The 22,181-nt window shown below is 41.8% G+C and overlaps 1 protein-coding gene across 21 annotated transcripts in view; it reads right to left on the bottom strand.

The window, feature by feature from the left end:
• SERGEF (secretion regulating guanine nucleotide exchange factor) overlaps positions 1-22,181 on the bottom strand; it is a 253,741-nt gene that overhangs the window by 172,238 nt on the left and 59,322 nt on the right. For all 21 annotated transcript variants that reach the window (XR_008511605.2, XM_024255571.3, XM_054525845.2 and 18 more), the window contains one exon: positions 21,381-21,547. Coding sequence is in view for 20 of the 21 variants with exons in the window: in XM_024255571.3 (XP_024111339.2) it covers positions 21,381-21,547 (167 nt within the window). In the remaining variant the exon portion in view is untranslated. The remainder of the gene's footprint in view (positions 1-21,380; positions 21,548-22,181) is intronic.

Genomic DNA, 22,181 nt, shown 5'->3' with positions numbered 1-22,181 from the left:
CAACCCTAGCAGTCAATGGCCACTATGCCATCACCAGCTTGGCCACTAGGCCATTACCAGCTTCTAACACCACAAGTGGTAAAAGCCCCTCTGTCCAGCAAACATATTGCTAGGACCTCTGCTACTGGTTCTAGGACACTGTGCTCATGGTAACTTCTCTGAGGACCTAAAGTGGTCCAAAGGCTTCACTTTGCAGCTGTGGTCCCATATATGCCATGGGAAAGGAAAGGAGGAGTAAGATTGTCAAATACAACCATCAGACATTTTATGCTTGACCCACCATGGGTTTGGCCCACCAAGTGTTTTAAAAGACAATATAGTAGGGATTTGGCTTGGTCACAATATAATATAAGCATCTTAACTTATACCTATACCCCTGCAAGCACCTAAGGTTGAGACAGGAAAATTGAGAGGCAAAGTGTCTTGTTGAAAGCCATACAGCAAGTTATCCACAAGCTAGGTTTAGAACCCAAGTGTCCTAGCTTCCAATTCCATGTGTTACATTACAGAATCCCTAGCTCCTCAGGGACCCTAGACCCCTGATATTAGGAGGACCCCAGACCCCTGATATTAGGAAGGACTCCAGACTCTTCTACCTCCTATGGTTCTCTTTGCCCAAGACTGCAGGACACTTTAGTTATTAAGTTGTCAGTGACTGAGAGATTAGGAAATATGAAGTTCATACTTGTAGTTAGGAGTAACTGACAGCAAGCAAACAGAAAAAGACAGAACATCCTAGGAACATATGGGTATACTGGGTGCTCTAGACCCAAAGTTTTATACAGGAAGTGAAATAGCATCTAATGCTAAGTAGATCAATGATACAAGTGAACATCCATATTCCTCACCAGAGGAGAGAGGCAGAGATACTTCATGGGTATCAGAAGAGGCTGGAGCAATGGACGAATGGGTGTTAGAAAAAAATCATCAATTTCTACCTTGGTTTCTTGGTCCTCCTTAGCCTGGCTACAGATTTCCTCTCATCAGAGAACTATTATAGGATAGAGCATAATAAATGTAATAAATTCTGAATGAAAGAATGTTTATTCTGGACTCTTTATTTAAGACGGTGACTCTAACACCTAGGGAAGGGGTGAAGGAGTCTGGTGTGTTATATTTTTCCTACCATTCCACATTTTCATATTATCAGAAAAGAAATGTTAAAAGAGTAGAAGGTGGAGCAGGAATAGGAAGACAACAGTGGCAGAACAAGGAGAACAAGAAGGGAAGGTTGGGGTAGAGAAAAGACATAAGAATAGAAAAGCATTAATAGTAAACAAGTTAGATGACAATCCTGGAAATATGTTATTTTCTTTCTAATTTAAAAAGGAAAGTAGACTTCATTATTCAGACTTCTATTCACCCACCAAGCTGTCTTCAGCTCCCTCCCCAGTCTGATGGCTTCCAAGATAATGAAATATCAAGGTAAATCAGGCAAGAGTATTTGAGTGTGGACAGAAAAATCTACCTCCCCTCAGCCCCACCTGTTGCACTGGAACATTCTGAAATGCCATGAGTCTTCTCAGCTGGGAAGACTGCTAAGAATGGTGAATTAATTTGGGCATTTCAGTGCAGAGAAGCTGAGGTGCCACCTCACTGCATGAATACAGTATCCCTAGGCATCACAGGCAGCATGACTCCTGAGGGATGGGGCAGCCCTTGGGGGAAAGGGAGAGCCAATGAGCCAGAAGGGAGCAATGACACAAGGGATATCCCAAAAGTGCAAACACAAAGCAAAGGCCAGCCTTTGGGTCAAATCCATAGCTCTGTGGAACCCTGTCCAACTGGCAGCAGATGGCTGTTCTATTCTAGACTTGGCCATTCCTCTTAGAAAACCTCTTTGGTAATGGGGCTGTCAGTCCCTTTCTCAGTCTAATGCTCAGACATCAAAAGGACATGCAACCAAGAATGTCACCAATATTTTCAGCAATATTTGAAAATCAGAAGGAACAGTTAGTTACTTGTTTTATTTGGAACTAAACATGTTTATTACAGAGGAAAGAGCCCCAGAAAAACCTTTCTAATAAAACAGGCAGTATACTCTCCAGCCTGGTTCCTCCTTTCCACCTCCAGTCTAACAAAGAAGAAGAAAGCTGAATGGGAAGAGGTCTAGCAAATGAACTGAGTCCAGTATGGTGGGTTCAATAGGGAAGTTAGAATAGCACGTTTCAGACCAAAAAAGAGGGGTCAAAGAAAACCCAAGCCACCCTGCACTCTAAACATTCCTCTCCTTGTGGGCAAGACATCAATATCCCAGGATGCTAAAAAGGCCATCTGGGATAGAGGAAAAGACGGTGCATGGTGAGTCAAGATTATCTGGGTGACAGGCCCTGCTCAGCTATGCAGCATACTTAGCCTCTTTGAGTTCCAGTGACCGCACCCCACCACCACCGCCCACCCAACTGTAAAACAGACAATAACATGTACATAACTTATTATTACTAATGGCAGAAATAAACAAGACAGTGTACATGTAGAATGCTAGGTAAGGAAGCCCTCAATGTCAGTTTCTCATGCTCTGCCCAAACCCACACACAACCATTTCTTTGAAAAATGGTGATCAGTCTTTTTTTCTCTCTCTCTCTCACTCTGTTGTCCAGGCTGGAGTGCAGTGGTATGATCATAGCTCACTGCAGCCTTTAACTCCCAGGCTCAAGAGATCCTCCTGCCTCAGCTTCCCGAGTAGCTGAGACCACGGGGACACGCCACCATGACCAGCTTGATGATCAGTCTTCGGCCCCTTTCTAGTGTTCCTTCAGTCTTACACTGGAGAAAGTAAGTGCAAAGGCTGAGATATGAACCACTGCCCAAGGTCAGACCACCCACTGCTCAAGGCAGGCTCCAAGTCACTGTACTTCTGCTGAATTGTGGCCAAAAGCATTACAAACAAGTTTTCTGTTTCCTCACAATTTGGTTTCTCCACCAATATTTATTATAAACATTTTTAAACACACAGAAAAGCTTAAACATACAGAAAAGCTTAAACATACAGAAAAGCTTAAATAATTGTACGATGAACACTCATATTCCTACTACCTAGATTCTACAGTTAATATTTTTCTGTATTTGCTTTAATCACATATCTAGCCATCCCTCTCTCTATTCACCAATCTTTTTAAATGCATTTTAAAATAAGTTGTAGATACAAGTGTCCTTCACATATGCTGATGAGTTTTTCCTCCAATTTTTAAAATTGTGGCAAATATACATAACATAAAATTTACCATCTTAACCATTTTTAAGTGTACAGTTCAGTGGTATGAAGTATATTCGCATTGTTCTACAACCATCACCACCATCCATCTCCAGAACTCTTTTCATCTTGCAAAACTAAAACTCTGTACCCATCCCGGGATCATACAGTATCTGTCTTTTTGTGACTAGCTTATTTTGCTTATCTTAAGGTCCTCAAGGTTCCTCTATGTTGTAGTATATGTCAGGATTTCCTTCCTTTTTAAGACTGAATGATATTCCATTGCATGTATATATCATATTTTGTTTATCGTCTATCCTTTGATGGACACTTGGGTTGCTTCCACTTTCTGGGTATTGTGAATAGTGGTGCTATGTACATGGGTATGCATATATATCTTCGAGATTCTGCTTTCAACTCTTTTGGATATATATCCAGAAGTGGAATTGCTGGATCATATGGTAATTCTATTTTTAATGCTCTGAGGAACTGTCATGCTGTTTTCCACAGCAGCTGCACTATTTTACATTCCCACCAGCAGTGCACAAGAGTTCCAATTTCTCTACATTCTGGCCATCACTTCTTATTTTCTGTTTAGTATAGTAGCCCTTCTAATAGGTGTTGGGTGGTATCTCATTGTGGTTTTGATTTGTACTTCTCTAATGATTAGGGATGTTGAGCATCTTTTCACATACTTTTGGTCATTTGTATATTATCTTTAGAGAAATGTCCATTCAAGTCCTTTGCCCTTTTTTAAAATTGGGCTGTTTGGTTTTTGTTGTTGCTGAGACCCTGTAGATTTACAGCAAATCTTGAAGTCAGGTTAGGTGGATCTTGCAACTTCATTCTTCTTTTCCAAGATTGCTTTGGATAGTCACAGCCTTTTATGTTTCCATATAAATGTCAGAATCATCTTATCAAATTCTACACCCAAAAAAGTCTCTTGAGAGTTTGATTGGGGTTGCTTTAAATCTACAAATCAACTTGGGAAGACCTGACAAGTTAACAACATTGAGTTTTCCAATCTGTGAGTGAGATATCTCTCTCCAATTAATTGGGTCTTTAACTTCTCCCAGCAGTGTTTTATAGTTTTTATGTACAAGTCTTGCACATTTTTGTTAAGTTTATACCTAAATATTTTGTGCTTTTTGATATAACTGCAAAATTATAATTGTAAAAAAACTGCTTTTTAAAAATTTTCCAATTATTTGATGCTGCTAGATAAAAAAAGTTGATTTTTGAACCTTGCTAAATTGCCATTTTGGTTCTAATAGTTATTTTATAGATTTGTTAGATTTTATAATTCAACAATCATATCATCTATGAATAGAAACAGATTTACCTCTTCTTTTCTGATTTTAAGCCTTTTATTGCTTTTTCTTGCTTTATGGCACTGGCTAGAACCTCCATCCAGTATAACAGTGAATAAAAATGGTGAGAGGACATACTTGCCTCATTCTGATCTAAGAAGGAATACATTAAATTTTTCACCATCAATTATCATGTTAGTGCTTTATAAGTGCCCTTTATTAAACTGCAGAAATTCCCTTCCATTTCTAATTTGCTAAGTTTTTATCACAAATAAATGTTAAATTTTGTCAATGATTTTTCCACATCTGTTGAAGTTATTATTATGGTTTTTCTCCTTTATTTTGGTAATACATGATGAATTAAATTGATTTTCAAGTGAAAAAGCAAGCTTTCATTCCTGAGATAACATAGCTTGGTCATGATATATTATCCTTTTTAAATATTAATGGATTTGATTTGCTAATATTTTGTTGCAGATTTTTGTGTTTATGTTCATAAGGGATACTAATCTATAATTTTCTTCTTTGTAATGTCTTTGGTATCAGAATTATGCTGACTTCATAAAACAAATTTGGAAGTGTCCCCTCCTTTATTTTCTGAGTTTGTGTAAAAATAGTACTATTTCCTTACTTAAATGTCTGATAAAGTTTATTAGAGAAACCACCTAGGCCTAAAGAGTTCTTTGTGGAAAAGTTTTTGATAATAAATTGATTTCTTTACTAGACATACAGATATTCTGATTTTCTATTTCAATTTCCTTGTGTTTTTGTACACTGTAGTTTTTCAAAAATTAAGTCATTTTATCTAAGTTGCTGAATTTATAGGCATAAAGTTATTTGTAATATTTCCTTAGTCTCCTTTAATGTCTATATAATCTGTAGTGACATACCTACTTTCATTTCTAATATTTGCATTTTGTGACCTCGTTTTTCTTGATAGTCCAGGTAGGGCTTTATCAATATTGTTGATATTTTCAAAGAATTGCTTTTGAATTTTTATTTTTCTCTCCTTTCTATTTCATTAACTTCTGTTCTTTCCTTTATTATTTTCTTCTTTCTATTTACTTCAGGTTTATTTTTCCTCTTTTTCCAACTTCTAAAGGTAGAACCTTAAGCAGTTGAATATAGTCCTTTTTCTTTTCTAATATATTCATTTAAAGATATAAATTTCCCTCAAAGTACTGCTTTAGCTGCATCCCACAAACACTGATGTGCTCTACTTTCATTATTGTTCAAAGTTTTTCAAATCTTTTTAAGTAAATTCAAACCTAGAGAAGAGTTGAAAGAACCACACAAAGAACTCCTGTTTACAATTAACTCATATTCCCAAATCTTAACGTTTCACTAGCTTTGCTTGCTATATCCCCTTCCCTCTATTTGTTTTTTGGTTGGTTTGTTTGTTTTTTGAGACAGAGTCTGGCTCTGTCGCCCAGGCTAGAGTGCAGTGGCGTGATCTCAGCTCACTGCAACCTCCACCTCCCAGGTTCAAGCGATTCTCCTGCCTCAGCCTTCCAAGTAGCTGAGACTACAGGCACGTGCCACCGTGCCCAGCTAATTTTTTATATTTTTAGTAGAGACGGGGTTTCATCGTGTTAGACAGGATGGTCTCCATCTCCTGACCTCATGATCCGCCCGCCTCAGCCTCCCAAAGTGCTGGGATTACAGGCATGAGCCACCGTGCCCAGCCTTTATTTTTTTCTAAACTGTCTCTGAGCAAGTTGCTAAACTTGATGCCCCATTATTCTAATATGTCAGCATGTTTGCCACCAAAATTGACATCACTGTCTACATAACAATTCAACCATCAAAACTAAAAAATAAACACTGATATGTAACTTTCAAGAAGCTTCAGACTCCAATTTAGGTTCTACCAATTGCCCCAGTAATGTCCTTTACAACAAAAGGATCCAGTTCACAACTATACATTTCATTTAGTTGCTATGTCTCTTTAGAATCTTTCAACCTGGAACAGTTCCTCAGTCTTAACTTCCAGGACCTTGACACTTGTGAAGAATGCGTCTGCTTTTGGTCACTCTCCATTTCCTTCAGGTAGTTTTTTTCACATTTTGTCTGAGTTATTTCTGTAGGAGGACTGGTCTGATAGAAACTACTGCACCACTACCAGAAATGGAATTGAGATGAGATTCAATCCTCTTCTGAGCACAGATCCCGCATGAAAAACCTGCTTCTGTTTGATTAGCATGACAGATCTCACATTTACAAAACAGGAACAGCTATATTTTCCAGCCTCATAACATTTCATAAAACTTTTCCAAATATCTACTTCATTATTATAATTAAGATGATACCAACATAGAATTAAAAGATCAAATAGTATGGAAAAGTATAAAATGAAAAGAAAAGGCCTTCCTGCCTAACATTAAAAGAATGATCTCATGAACACAGTCTCTCTATTCTATGCTTGCCATATCAGTGACAAGAAAACTAGAGGAAACTTAGGCTGGAAATCAGAAGATATAAGTTTCCAGTCCTAATTCTACTGCTCCAAAAATGGCCTTAAATAAGCCACTTATTCATATTTGATACACAATTAGCACTTTTCTCAGCTGCCAGGAGTATATTAAATTGTTCTGTGCCTAAGTTTCCTTATCTGAAAAACATACATAGGACAAACCATCTTTTCTATATGCCTCCTAGGTAGGAAACAAAATGATTTAATAAGTATGTTGAGTGCTGAAAGCTGAAAGCACAATACAAATGTAATAATACATCAGGTATTACACCTCTGGAAAAAATCAAATGGAAATTAGAAGCCTTGGTTGGAACATAGAAGAATCTATGCTCTATTTAGTTTTATATTATTACACTATCTATACCTGCACTGTCCAGTATGGTGGCTACTAGCCACATGTGGCTACTGAAACTTGAATTAAAATTAAATAAAATTAAAAATTCAGTCACTCGGTTACGTTAACCATATTTCAAGTGCTAAGTAGCCACATTTGGTTATTAGCTATTGTATTAGACTGATACAGACCATTTCCATCATCCTAGAAAGTTCCACTGGACAGCACTGATCCATACAATTTTATACTATGCATTCTCTTACTTGCCTGATTCTAATGTTATTGTTGTGGAACTAATACACAGCAGCTAGCCTGCCACTATAAAACAAAACAAACAAACCCAGCACTTTGGGAGGCTAAGGCAGGCGGATTACCTGGGGTCAGGAGTTCAACACCAGACTGACCAACATGGAGAAACCCCGTCTCTACTAAAAAAACAAAAACAAAAACAAACACAAACAAACAAACGAAAAAATTAGCTGGGCACGGTGGCATGCACCTGTAATCCCAGCTACTCAGGAGGCTGAGGCAGGAGAATCGCTTGAACCCAGGAGGCAGAGGTTGCGGTGAGCCGAGATCGCGCCACTGCACTCCAGCCTGGGCAACAAGAGTGAAACTCCACCTCAAAAAAACAGAAACTCAAAGGTGAAAAGAAACTGGTCTCCAGGTGATTAAGAGCTCTAGCCAAACTAGAATGGTATGAGCCTTAGAACTTTGGAAGAACCCTTGGAACTGCTTCTCATTATACAGATTAGGAAACTGAGGCTCAGAGAAAGCAAAGTCTCTGGTCCTAGGTCCCACAGGGAGTCAATATCAGAGATGAAAAAATGGAATCCTGGTATGTAGTAGCATAGGCTTTGCAGTAGGATCAGGGTTTTACTAGCAACTTTGTCATTTACTAATCATGTGACCTTGGACTAGTGACCACCTCTGAGTCTCACTCTCTTCAACTGCAAACGGAGGAATAATAATCCCTACTCTGCAAGACTGTCATGAGGATTAAAGAGATGGTGCCTAGAAAGTGCTTAGGAGAGAACCTGGCATCTACTGAGACTTGGTGAATGCTACCTGCTGTCATTATTAGCAAATACATTGCTCTTTCCACTGCATCACAGACCCTGATGAGGGAGGCTGCGGCTACCAGATAGATCATCACCATGGAGCTAGTGAGTGTTGTAAGACACGGGGAAATTATGCAGCTTGACAAAATGTGCCAGGGGAGCAGAATGATAAATGCGTTATACAGCAGTAACTAAAGAACTGCTCCCAAAAGTCTCCATGCAGCAGCAGAAATTTCACCTTGAGGGGTGCAAAGGGAAATGCACCATTTGCATGCCTCTGTGCTCTCACCCTAAAATAGGTGTCTGAGGAATGGAGCAATGCAGATTGAAAAAGATGCCCATATTTCTATGCCCCTCATGCTGAGACTACTGGAGGAGTCAGCATTCTGTTTTTGTTTCTCTCCCTCCGGAACTAATACAGTATAACTCTGTTAGCAACCAATACAGCTATCTCATGACAGATCTCTCCAAGTCTGCTTCAGAGTAGACAGAGATGGAGCCCCCAAGGCTTCTCCAAGTGCCTGCTATGTGACTTAGCCCCTCACTCCCTGCCTAACAGGGTATGACACACGAAAAATCTTAAGATACAGTGCCCACTCAGTAGCAACATATACTTTCCTCTAGAAGACCACCACACGTGGGATAATCAGAAGTTACAATACAATCAAATACTAATAGGTGATTCAAACTCTGAGTTAAGATTTCCATTCAATTCAATAACAAATCCCAACCATTTGCTTTCTGATAGGCACTGTGTCATGCACTAAAGTTACAGCCACAATCAAGATATGGTGCCTATCCTCAAGTAGCTCATATTTGAAATGGCAACTGAAGTTGTCCAGAAAAGATTCCACTGGGCAAGCTCTAATCTGAGCCTTGTAAAGTAGTACACTTTGGATGTGCAGGTAAGGGGGCTAGGTCTGAGATACCCAAAACTCATACTTCTCTCCACTGTAAACAGAAACAGAACACAAGCCCAAGAAAGAATCATGAGGAATTAAAATATCTTTTCTCAAGTCTTCAAAGGCATGCTTTACTGTACCAGCTTTAAAGTGGTGATTTCTGGGGAAGGAAAGCCTCTTGGGTGGCTCTGTTTACCTCCACTAGTTTGTGCCCAGACACCAAGGAAGGGAAGAATGAGCTGTTACAGGCTCTGCCAGAAGACTGGCACATCTGGACTTCTAGGAGTTGGGGTGAGCACCAAGCCGCAGTCACCTCTTTGCCCTTCAACCTGGAAAACCACCATCCAGTCACTTGTATGTCCTCTAATCCACACTGCTGCCACTATGTTAGCTCTGCTATTTCCCAGCTTTGTCCTTAAACAAGTTACCTCCCCAGGTTTTGGTTCCCTCATCTACAAAATAAGGATAAATTATTATACTGCTTCATGGGAATGTGTTAAGAATTAAAAGTGATGCTTATAAAGTGCTTAGCATAATACATGGCATGTAGTCAATGTTTGACAAACAGGAACTAACATTATTATTACCTCCTTTAAAAAATCCAATTGTTCCTAATCCATTCTTTTTTTTTTTTTTTTTTTCTGAGACAGAGTCTTGTTCTATCACCCAGGCTGCAGTACAGTAGCACAATCTCAGCTAACTGCAACCTCCATTTCCCAGCTCAGCCTCCCAAGAGGCTAGGACTACAGGTACATATTACCATGCCTAATGTTTGTGTTTTTTGTAGAGACAGGGTTTTGCTATGTTGCCCAGGCTGGTTTCAAGTGATCCACCTGCCTCAGCCTCCCAAAGTGCTATAAGAAATTAGTTTCCTAAAAACCCATGTAAGAAATCTACAAACAAAACGTACATTTGTTTAGTGCTTCATAGTTGATAAAATGCTTTCACATCCCTGACATCATTCTGACAACTTACAAAGCTAAATCCAATAAGAATTATTATATCTATTTGACAGATGCAAAATCTGAGACTCAGAGAAGTAAAAGCAGCTGTCCAAAGATCAAGCCGCAGTGTTGTCTCTTGATTCTTCCAAGTCCTTCCCCTATTTGTTGCTCCCTCGTGCAAACCCTATCTTCAAATGATATGCATGCTCCACGCAGTTAATAAGAAATCTTATCAGTGAGGACCACAGTGAAATAAAACCACAGAGAAGAAACTAAAAAATTACTGAATAACCTTTTTGAAGCGAGGGACTTTCCTCACCCAGTCTTGGGAGTGCTGCTTAAAGTGACATAAACATTTTGTTCAGCAGCCATGAGCAACCTTCCCTAGCCAGCTGGGTCTCCTGAAATGGCACATGGGGAGGCCCCTGTGGGAGCCACAGTAGCCTCCCAGCACCTGTGAGTGGGACCCCACTCTACCTCCTACTTTGCTTTCCACTTATACTTCTGGTTCCTCTGAAAAGCCAGAGGCTTCACAATTAATTATTGTAGCAGTTGCTCCTTTTGCAAAGATATCTCTGATTCCTTCCATTTCTGCTACCCATAGCCAGTCTCCCCGAGTCTTGGATGACACCAGACATCCAGTAAAAAGAGCTCTCTTCCAAACAGTAATCTTCAGATGCAGCAGGTGGCGGCCACCACGGGCAGTGTCCCCACAGACAGAACCACTACATCACAAAGGGAATTATGTAACCATACAAAGATTAGCCTCCCCATTCTAGTCACAATTCACCAGTCCCTCTAACAACTGGCCGGGGATCTTGGGGGTCTAAAGACTGCATCCCGAGGGAATGGTGTGGTTTTGCTTCCTTGGAAGTGACAAGAGGAATGTTTTCTCTTTATCTACCTCAAGAGGTGCCTACCAGGCAAGGCCTCAGTGGTTCAGGACATTTCAGGCAAAGAAGAGGCTGGAGCCAGATGGCAGTCATCTTTGGGGAAGATGGGGAACTACAGGGCTCGCTCCTAAGGCAGCTGTCCAATATAAAGTACCCAATGGAACCTGGCAGAGGCTTAATTCAGGTCAGTGTAAACAACAAGGAGGTCCCATTGGTCAGAAGGCTTCCAAGCAAGAAGCTCCAAGGAATAGCAACCCTTGGAATCAAGCAGATGGCCTTATATAGGGGAATGAGCCACTCAGAACAAAGTCCCAAACAGTGACTAAGGATCCACGACACTGAGTCCAATCCCTGCGCAATGGGACTGGCAAACCCATACCCTGCTCAGGGTAGGGTTTTTGTGCAAGTAGAACTGGGAGAGAGATCTAGCTGTCTGGATGTGGCCAAAGCAGGAGGGAGAAAGTGTTTAGGAAAGGCGAAAGGGAGGTCAGGGCTCATCACATCCCACAGCCAGGCCACCAACAGCCCAACAAATTCCAGGCCTAAAAACAAGGGCAGGGGAGGTAAAGGCAGGGTGGAAAAGTGCTTCAGGGACAGCTGCTCAACAGAGCCAAGGAAGGTGGATAATAATACCACGCAAAGAAAAACTCAATAGAGAAAGTAAGAAGAGGCATGTTTGTAAGACTGGGTGGTAGGAATACCAACATGATTATAAGACATCATCCTTGTCAGCTACTGAGAAATAGGTAGTAGTTGTCCAAGGAGCCAAAGGCAAAGGGAAGCAGAACTAGCATACAAAGACCCAGAAGTATCAAAAAACCTGATGCATTATTGGCTAGACATAGATATACTGCAGAATACAGGGAGAGACTGGTAGAAGGTGCGGCTGGGTATTTTGACAGAAGCTGGATCAAGAAGAGCTTCTTATGAAAATCCAGAGATTTTAGACTTCATTCAGGATAGGAAGCCATCAGAAAGTAAGGGCACACATTCATCCCTATAACAATCATTTGCTCAGCACCTACTGTGTGCTGGGTGCTATTCAAGGTGATGAGGAGACAGTGGTGAACAAGGCCAACAACAGTCCTGGAGCTTACACTCTAATGACTCCATTCTTTGCATACTGGCTGTGCAGTTTATGGGTTGTGTGTTTCTCCTACCCATTGAGAATAGAGGCTGGGTCTTAATCTCCACCATATCTTAAATGCTTGGCTAAGTTTCTTTCATATAGAAAGTCGCTATCTAATAAGTGTTTATTATGGGAATAAACGTTTTCTGTATTTTCTAAGAGTCTAAAGAAAAAGAGCATAGTGCAATCAGATTTCTATTTCAGTACATCACTTTGGCAACTGGTTGTGAGCAACTGGGGTGAAACCAAACTAGAGGCAAGGGGTTACCAACTAAGAAGCTGTCACTGTATTAGGCACTAGATAATGAGGGTCCAAACTAGAAGAATAGTGGTAGAAACGGAGGTAGTTTTAGTCCCCTGACAAGCCAATTCATGTGCAGCTCATTCAGCCTTCACAGACCTAGAATTGCTCTCAGCAGACCACTGCAGTCTCCTTTAAATCCTCATTGCCTCTGTTTTCACTCTAAACCTCTGCATGATTTACTTTCACCCTGGGACAGCCCAGTTTTCAAGGTCAAATGCAACAAAAGACAGTTGGTCAGCTCCAGGGTGACCCTGGGCAAAGCCTGGGGCAGTTGTACTTCTGCAGAGCATGGTAGTGACATATGAGGTCACTAGAACCTTAAATCAGTGCTGATGAATTTCCTCTGCTGCTGAAAAAAAAGCAAGCCAGAGATATCCTTGCTGTCAATGCTGATGGCTGCCTCAACAGGAATTCATACTCTGATGCTGCATGGAGATTGGGTGGATTATCAAGCATCTAGGCTCCACTATCTTCACTGGTTCTAGTTCTAAGAAGTGTTTACAAGATCCACGGTGGTTCTATGTAGCTCCTAAGATCTCAAGTGATTAAGACAAAACAGCAGCTCTGACCCATACTTTTAACAAAAGCTGTACCTGAAGCAGCTCATATGTCATGAACCTAAAAAACAACTTTTTTTGTACATGTACAGCACTTTACAGTCTACAAACACCCCTATATATACTATTTGCATTTTTCTATAACTCTATGGGCAAGATAAAGCAGATATTATTATGTGCACTTTGTGAATGAGAAAGCTAAGGCTTGGAAAGGTTTTGAATGACCCAAAATCATACAGATTGTACAAACAAAGCAGAAAGTCCAACCCAAGTCACGCTCTACGTTCAAGACTCTCCATCAGACCTCCAACTCCAGCCAGCACGAGTTTACTATAAGCATGAATTAACTTACTGTCCCAATACTTACTGAGGCTATTCCTTTCCTTGTTGCTTTTCCTGATATGACACTGAGGCAGAGCCTGTAAAGGGCCACTAAGTCTCCATTAGACCTGACTACCATCCAGTGATACCCAAAGCCGGAGCCCAGGGTCACACCCTGATCAGAACTGTCCAGAGAAGAAGCTGTTGGTGTACAGGGCTAGCAATGAGAAAAATGAGGGGTCTGAGAGCTGGGTTCAAGTCCCTGTTCTGCCATGTACTGTGACTTTGAGCAAGTGACAGCTTTCTTTCTCAACTTCAGTTTCCTCACCCCCAGATGAGGACAGCAGCATCTGCCCTTCCCACCACTCAGAAGTCAGAGCCAATAATGGTGTCTTCCTTCTCCTGTTTCCAGGCAGTCACCTGACAGTGCTGGAAGAACCCATTACAGAGTTAAGTGAACTAGTCCCTCCCAGGTAGCCTCCCTGCTCTAACCTCATCACTCCAGCAGATAATTTGCCTTCCAATCTAACCACAAAGATTTAAGCCAACCAACATGAGCTCTCACACTTTTTTCAGCACAATTCTATTATTACTTACTTTGTACCAAACCTTGCCCTAATTATACAAAGATAAATAATGCCTGTCCTCAAAGAACTTCAAGTTTGATTTAGAAATGGGCATGTTAATAATTACCACATTACTCATAAATACCACATTGCAGTATTGGGCAGCAAGTTTGACTTTTATTTGTGAATTCTTGGTGCCTGTGCATGGCCCACAGTAGTACACAGTAAACATCTGTTGAATAAATAAATAAAACTAACATAAAACCTGATGACAAAAGAAGTACACAGTTCAATGAAAGCATTCTCTTCTCCACCTCAAAACTTCTCTCTTCACATATCCCCTTGTTTCTTTACTCCAGCACTGAAAGAAAGAAAAAGTCTCCTTTCTTCTTGTCAGAACTGGCCCCTTCACAGTGACCTCAATCCTCTCTCTCATCTTCTTGGGGGCCTTGCTCCAATTCTTCTCCCTTCCTCTTGCAACTTTACTCATTCAGTTTTCTTCCTCTCTCTAAATCTCTCTTTCAGCCTTGTGACGCACTCTGGTTTCTCCATGCTTGCAAAACAAACTGTAACCAATCTCTCTCTTCAAGGTACTGGGCTTGTTTTCATGCTCTTTGACCAGAATCTCCTGGAAGGGCTACTCACACCTACAGCCTCTATTTCTCATCACCCGCTCACTCATTTGCTGTGCTCCCGCTTTAGCTTCTACCTTCCCACTGAAGCTGCTCTCTCAAGTGCCACAGCCTCCCAGTCACCAAATCCAATAGTCTTTACTCCATCTCCAACCTCCATGACCTCCCTGTTGGCATTTCCTTGGCTTCTGTGACTCGGCAGGACCTGGCTTCCCTTCTCCCTCTCCTGTCAATACTCAGTCTCTATCTGGCTGCTATTCCTCTGCTTTCCTCCTCAAGTTCTTGCCAAGAGTCCCCTGTTACTTTACTTTTGCTCCCTTGAGCACTAATTTAACATCAAGCCTTCCAATTCAGGAAGGCTTTCCAGTCACAACCTCCCACCCCAGCCCCCACCCGCACCCAGCAGAACCCAGCAAAACCACAGGGACTGAAAATGCAAGAAAGAAAAGGTCACCAAGACATGGGAAGGGACAGGATCAACATATTTTCATTGCCAGACTCTCTTAAAGCCTTTGTCGCATTCTGTTTGTCCTACAGTGAACTTAGCCCTGCTACTAACTCACAAGCTCCTAAGGCAGAAACTGTTCCACTCTTCTCTGCTTCCCCTACCCTAATGCTGTGTTCAGACAGACAGGCATACTCAAGCATCCATTGGATTAAAGAAGAAAATCCAAAGGTGAATAGGCGCGAAAGTACTTGGTAAACTGTGAAGTGCTAAAGGACTATGAGGCTCATCATCGATAGCCTTTGCAAGAAACTTCAGGGCTGTTCTGAGCACAATACAGGCTCACAGCCTATCTGTACTGGCTCTGCAGGGCATCTGATGACCAAATGCCTGAAAACATGGAAATGCCTATTCCCGAACTGGCCTGGGATTGAGAAGCAGAGACTATGGGGAAGAAGAGAAGAAGAAGTGAAAATGGGTACATACCTCCAAAACCATTGCTTTCATTCATTTTTCACTTATTGAGTCAGTAAACATTCACTAAGTACCCACAAGGTGCCAGGGACTATTCTAGACACTGGGATCACATCTTTGAACAAGACAGACAAGGCCCTTGCTCTCTTGGATTTTCTATTTTAGTGAGAAAAGACAGATGATAAATATAAATAAGAAAATAGTGGGTGGTAGTAAGTGCTTGTTTCACCATCTCTCTCAAACATGACAGCTCTTCCTCTCTTCTGAGTGTTCACAGGGACAAATCCGGTCCACCACTTTGAGGTTTGTTTTGTGTTATTTCTTCCCCTGCTATGTCAGCAGCTACAGCACAGATGTGCTAGATTTTTAAATCTTCAGTGAAACCATCTTTGGGTGAACACTACTACCCATTTTAAGCACTGCCCATTTCCAAAGGGCTTTAAAACACTGGACCCTGCTACAACTGAAAGGTTTGGGCTGCCTAGGCCCATGGTCTCAGAGACCTCATGCTTCTTCAGGAACAGCAATGATGCTGTGGGTACTTACCAGAGAGCCACTTGGGAATGCTTTTTCAGGTTGTGTTCAATTCTGTCAGAGCCCTCTGGACTCAGCTGATTGCTGGTGGTAGATTTCTGTGTTATTTAGGGCACCAAAGTCCCACAGTCTTGACACAAACTTAAAATTAGAAATGCATTAAATATAGGAAAGGAGGAAGGTCATTCAGGAAAGGCAGTCTTCCGAGGGAGCTGTAGGACAAAGACACCCTGGAAACTTCCAGGTTCATTAATGGGTTTTACACAAGCATTCAAGTGGTATTTCTCCTTCAGAAATAACACTGTGGAAAGTGTAGGGGCCTGGCTCAAACCTCAGCTAACACAGCTCAGTGAGTGACTCTGCAAACTAAAAATAGCTTCTTTCCCACTCATTCCGACAGATTGCACTTAGACCCTGTGCACAGGTTGATCATCTAGCAGTTTTAGTCCTGCTGCAAATGAGAGCTGATGGCATTTGGGCTTGACAATTACCCAATCTCTGGTTTAACTTTTATTTCCATGTTTCCTGCTCCTGCTCCAATGGCACTGTATGTGCACACACATGCACGTGTATACTGAGTTCCCTGGCTGGGATTTGGTGCTCCTGAACCAAACGTGGGCAGAATTTAAACCAGGAACATGACTCAGGACTGTGGCTGCAGACTGAGCCCAGAGAAAGTCCTTAGAAACACTGGGAATCAAGCTGTTTGCCTTGGATCTTCTCCTAATTCCTAGCTAGCCTCTCTGGCCTCAGTTTCCTGAATAACAAAATGGGAATAACCATGCCTATTCTGGCCTATTTCACAGCATCATGCTGGGATCGAATGAGACAATGTATGTGAAGGTCATTTTCCTTCAGACAGTGATGGGACAGGCTAGACAGGCAGCCAGATTACAAAACTAGGTTCAGCCACTAGAATGGGTAGGCATCCTGATTGCATCAGAAGTTAAACGTGATCTAGACTCAATTTCAGTTTATGTTGTCCCTCGGCCTGATATCCTTCTATCTTTGCTAAACTCCTTGCATTTTTAAGAACCCAATTCAAATAACATTTCTTTTTTGTTAGTGTCTTCAGAATTAACCATTCCATCTTTAGTGCTCCTTTGGCCTTTTGTACATACTTCTAATAGCACTTTTCACTCTATACAGTAGATATTAACTTACATACCTGAAAGTTCTTTGAGGGCAAAGACTGTGTACTTTTCATCCTTGTATCCACTTCCCCATCCACTTCCACTGTATGGCCAACACTGGTGCACGACAGGTGTCAACCAATGTTTATGGAATGGGCAAGAACTCAAAAGTCAAGAAGGAGGTAAATGTCAGAGAGACCCAGGAGAGCATAAAAGGTGGGACAGCACACAAACAGCCAGTGGTGGGGATGGTCGGCAAGAAATCCAAGAAGGCAGTGTCACTGAGGTCAGTCCTAGGCAATAACGGCACAGCCATAGGGATGACAGTCAAAGCTGAACTGCAAGTTCTGGGAAGACCAGACAGGGATTTTGTCTTGGAAACACAAAGAATTGGACAGGGAGCAGGAGCACTCTATCGAGGTCCAGGGAATAAGGAACAGCAGCATCATACCAAGTCCCACAACCTAAACTGGAATAGGAGGGCTTGGGGACAAGAAACAAGGGCAGAGAATAGAGGCAGGGCAAACAATCAGAGCAAAGCTGAAGTGGTCCTGAAGAAGCCTGGAACTTATAGGTTAGTTAACATTCTCAGGTCTGCCAAAGTTGAGTTAGCAGCTAGGGATTAGAGACCTTAGCTATGAAACTGGCTTGGAAAGTAGAGAGCTGCTGGGGTATACATGTGCAGTCAAGGAGCAAACAAACCTGTTCACACACATCCTGCCCTGACATGTGCTTGGTGGGATTAATCCAGATCACTGTACTACCCACCCTGGAATTTTCCAGGAGTTCCTAGAGAGGCCCAGTATCTAAGGTAAAACTGACAGCGAATGAAACACAGAAGTTTTTACTACTGTAAGAACATTAAAGGAAGGCCTGCAAGGTCTAAAATCTCAAATAAACTGTTTCTCAGGCTAGAGAGGAGACATGGCTCAGAAGAAAAGAACTGAAACACTTAGGGATTAGAGAACCTTATTCCCAGATTTCAAGAACTCAGCAAAGGGTTCCACCCAGGAAAGGGCACATAGAAAGAAGGACCTCAATTTTACTTTATCTAAAGAGTATGTGACCTTCTTTAAGCACTTCAAGTTCAAGACCCAGGCTCACTGTTTACCTATTGTGTGATCAGTAGAGGTCAGTTGAGTTTACCCATTCTTAGCCTTAGTCTCCTTATTCATAAAGCAGCAATTGTAACACCTGCACACAGGTTTATCATGAAGACAAAATAATATCTGCAAAGCATTTAGCATATTGGCCTATAATAAGCACTAAATAACTTTGCATTTCTTTGCTTTCCTTGGTTCCCAGGAAGGGATGGTTATACCACAGTCTAGCTCTGTCTACCTGTGTTTTCCTCTCCTGCTTGGCTATCCTTCTGGACCCTTCTGTGCAGACATCCTATCTGAGACACCAGACAATTCACTCCTCCTCCTGCTTATCCCTTGGACATTAAAGGCAATTAAGAAGCATTAAAGGCAATTGGTCAGCTATGTGCCACACTCAGGTCCTCGAGGGTCAGGAAACATCAGCCTAGTCCAACACTGTCCTGCGCCTCCAAGTATCTCTGCACCTCTCTGGCCAAGCCCATGACCAGGGTAGCACCTAGTTTAGTGTGGCTCTTGTCTTCTCCAAAGTGAACCCACTCCTAGTAGCATATAGCTGCCTCCTGGCCTGGCTCTCTCTTGGCCTCAAGCAAATATATGCCTAGCAGGCCAGACCTGGATATCCACAGCTGGAGATAATTCCCAGACCCAATTTACCAGAGAGTAATAGCCTGGAGTCTGAACCTGAAATGAGACCAGAGCATCTACACTCCAGCACCCCAGAGACTGAAGCTAGGAAGGAAGGAGCTCTAAAATGAAGCTGCCAGGGGGCTCAGGGCTCAAGCCCACTCCTGATAAGCTACATAAAATTCACATCAATGTCAGGCTCTTAGACTAAATTTTGCACTGGTCATGTCTGTCACAGTGCTGCATACTGTGGCTACCACATGGCATTAAAAAATTTCAAAGGGTAAGAAGAGAATGGAATCAACAGTTTCTGAGTGCCTACTAAGTCAAGAACTTTGCATGTTATCCTTACCAATACCAATACCTTAGGTATTATTACACAGGGTATACTCATCTTGCCAATAGAACTAGAGACTCGGAAAAATCTAAGAATCCTCTGTTCCTCCACTACTATACTACCTGACCGCAAAGTCTTAAATGATCTTGGAAAGACAAAGAAAAACTAGAGTCTAAAGCACTATTTAAAGGCTCTCAGCACCTTAACTCACTAAGCAGACAATACTAGTTTAAATACTGCATTCCCTTATTCACTACTGGTAGAGCCAACTTCTGCCAAACACAATCTAAAGAAATATATCAAAAGTCATAAAGATGCTCCTGACCTTTGCCCTTGTCACTGCATCCCCAAGATCATATCTTAAGGAAACAGTTCAACAGAGATTCACTAGTGGTGGAAAAAGAAAAAAAAAAAAGGATGATCTAAATGTCTAATATCCAAAGAATGGTCTGAGAAATCCTAGAACCTTCTAATCATGTAATGTTTACCGTATAGCCATTTTAAATGATCATTTTAAAGACCAAGAGGGAAAAAAGCAAAGCATCTGTGATAAAATAAAGATTGAAAACAAAACATCATAAATGCTATTGGTACAACTTGTAGAAGTATGGACATGTGTATACACAAAAAGGAATGTAGCTGTTTTAGGGTGGTAAAATTATGGAAATCTTCCATAATACTAAGTAGTTTCATTATTATTACATGTAAATTGTCTTTGTGGTATTGTTTAGTTCCTTTTCAACCCAAGAGAAAGAGACAGAAAAAGAGATAGACACACTTAACCCAGCACTAAGAAAAGGCCCAGGAAGACCACGGCTGGGATGTGAGCAGAAATTGAGAAGCGTCCTACATACCCGGAAGGAGGAGGCCAGGCAGAGCCCTGGGGAAGGGAAGCCCTCTAGGTATGAAGAGGGTTGTCATTAGTCTGATGCTAATTACAGAAGTCTCACTAGCTTATTAATTTTTTTTGACAGACTCTGAATGAAGACTGAATTCCTTCATTAAGCCAACTTGGGTTCAGAGGCACATTTCCTGTGTGGCCATCCTCATTCTTCTAAAAAATCTAGCCTTTTCTTTTTTTTTTAAGGGTAACAGTAAAGTAAAATTTAGTAACAGAAACACACATCCTGGAGAAATTAAGATTCCTGCCTTAAATGTAGAAATTCAAGCTATTTCAGAAAATCAAAGGGGTTTGAATAAGCAACTGAACTATAGCGTTTTCTGGACTGGGAAAAATAAACACGAGTATAAAATATTTAGCTCAGTATTAAAGGCCCCCTCGATCAGGTTCCAGCCCATCTTTCTGATATTACCTCATAATTGTCCCTCCAGATACCCAATGCTCCAGCCAAACTGAACCACCAAGTGGTCCCCAAAATAGTTTCTTCACTTTCCTACCCCCATGACTCTTTTCAAGCTGTTATTTCTGTCTCACAACTGCTTGCTCAAGTCCGACCCATCCTCCATAGTACAGACCAAAGCCTTGTCATTTTCTTTTTTTGTTGTTGTTTTTGTTTTTGAGACAGAGTCTTGCTCTGCCCCCACCCCCCTCCAGGCTGGAGTGCAGTGGCGCGATCTCGACTCACTGCAACCTCCGCCTCCTGGGTTCAAGCAATTCTCCTGCCTCAGCCTCCCAAGTAGCTGGGACTACCGGCGTGTGCCACCACGCCCTGCTAATTTTTGTATTTTTAGTAGAGACAGGGTTTCACCATGTTAGCCAGGCTGGTCTCGAACTCCTGACCTCAGGCAGTTCGCCCACCTTGGCCTCCCAAAGTGCTGGGATTACAGGCATGAGCCACCGTGCCTGGCCTGCCTTGTCATTTTTGAAGCCTAGGCCAATCTCTGTACCCTGAATTCATTTCTTGCTCTTCACAGTAGATCCAAAGTACTTTGAACCTCCAAGGAACTACACAAAGTCTGCCTTGCAGTACAGTTATCTGGGTAACTGACTTTTGACCACATTAAAGCATGAGCTCCTTAGGGCAAGGACCTCTTCAGGTTCCTACATGGTACCTCTCCATAATGCCTGGCACACAGTAGGCCCTCTGTAAATGATTCACTGAAAGACAAGAAAAAGGGACACATTATATCTGTGAGAAGTCACTTCCTACCTCAGTTGCTCCAGTTAAGCAATGCAGAGATGAAGGCATGCTGTTCGGTGGTCTTGAACAGGGGAGAAATGAATCTTGCTTTTCTAGTTTCCAGCCTTCGTAAGTCTCCAACTTCCTCCCTAGTTGACCATAGTCTGCTCGGCCCCAGGTAAACATCTTGCCAGTTTCTAAAAACAAATATTATTTGAATTAAGACTACATTCCACAGCTGTGCTCTCATGGGTAGGCAATGAATTACAAAAGAAAGCGTGACATTTATTTTAGTACCACCTACCAGGAGCCTTCCTATCTTCCTGTAAAGAAGGCATATGCACTCATATTTTTACAGATGTGGAAACTAAGGTTCAGAGAGGTTAAATGACTTGCCCAAGATCAAACAAGCTGTGAGTACCAGAGCTGGATTCAAGCAGAGATTCATTCTAAAGTTTCTGCTCTTGCATGTTATATAGATATGGATATGACTATGGATATACTTCAACCATGCTTTACGGCCTTCCATTCCCTCCCTTCCCCACACACTCCTTGTGCTTTGCCCAGATGCCTGTTCGCAGGCTCTCCTCTCCCCCACCCAACCCAGGGCCCCATTTAGCCACCTTGAAGTTCTCCACTCCACAATCTCTTAGGGCCTAGCTCAACGAATGGCCAGTTTCATTTGCTCTCCCCTCCTTGTAAAATAAAGGGACCTTTCAGAATCTATGCTCTTACCCAAAGGAGCAATTCTAACAATCCTAAGGCAAGTGTTTATGTGTGCTAGAGCGAAGGGAGTGAGACAAGAAAAAAAAAAATGGCAAAACCATTTGG

The sequence above is a fragment of the Pongo abelii genome, chromosome 9, assembly GCF_028885655.2.
Source record: "Pongo abelii isolate AG06213 chromosome 9, NHGRI_mPonAbe1-v2.0_pri, whole genome shotgun sequence".
NCBI classification, from domain to species: Eukaryota; Metazoa; Chordata; class Mammalia; order Primates; family Hominidae; genus Pongo; species Pongo abelii.
The sequence above is the reverse complement of the archived record's forward strand: the minus strand, read 5'-3'. Positions and strand labels throughout refer to the sequence as shown.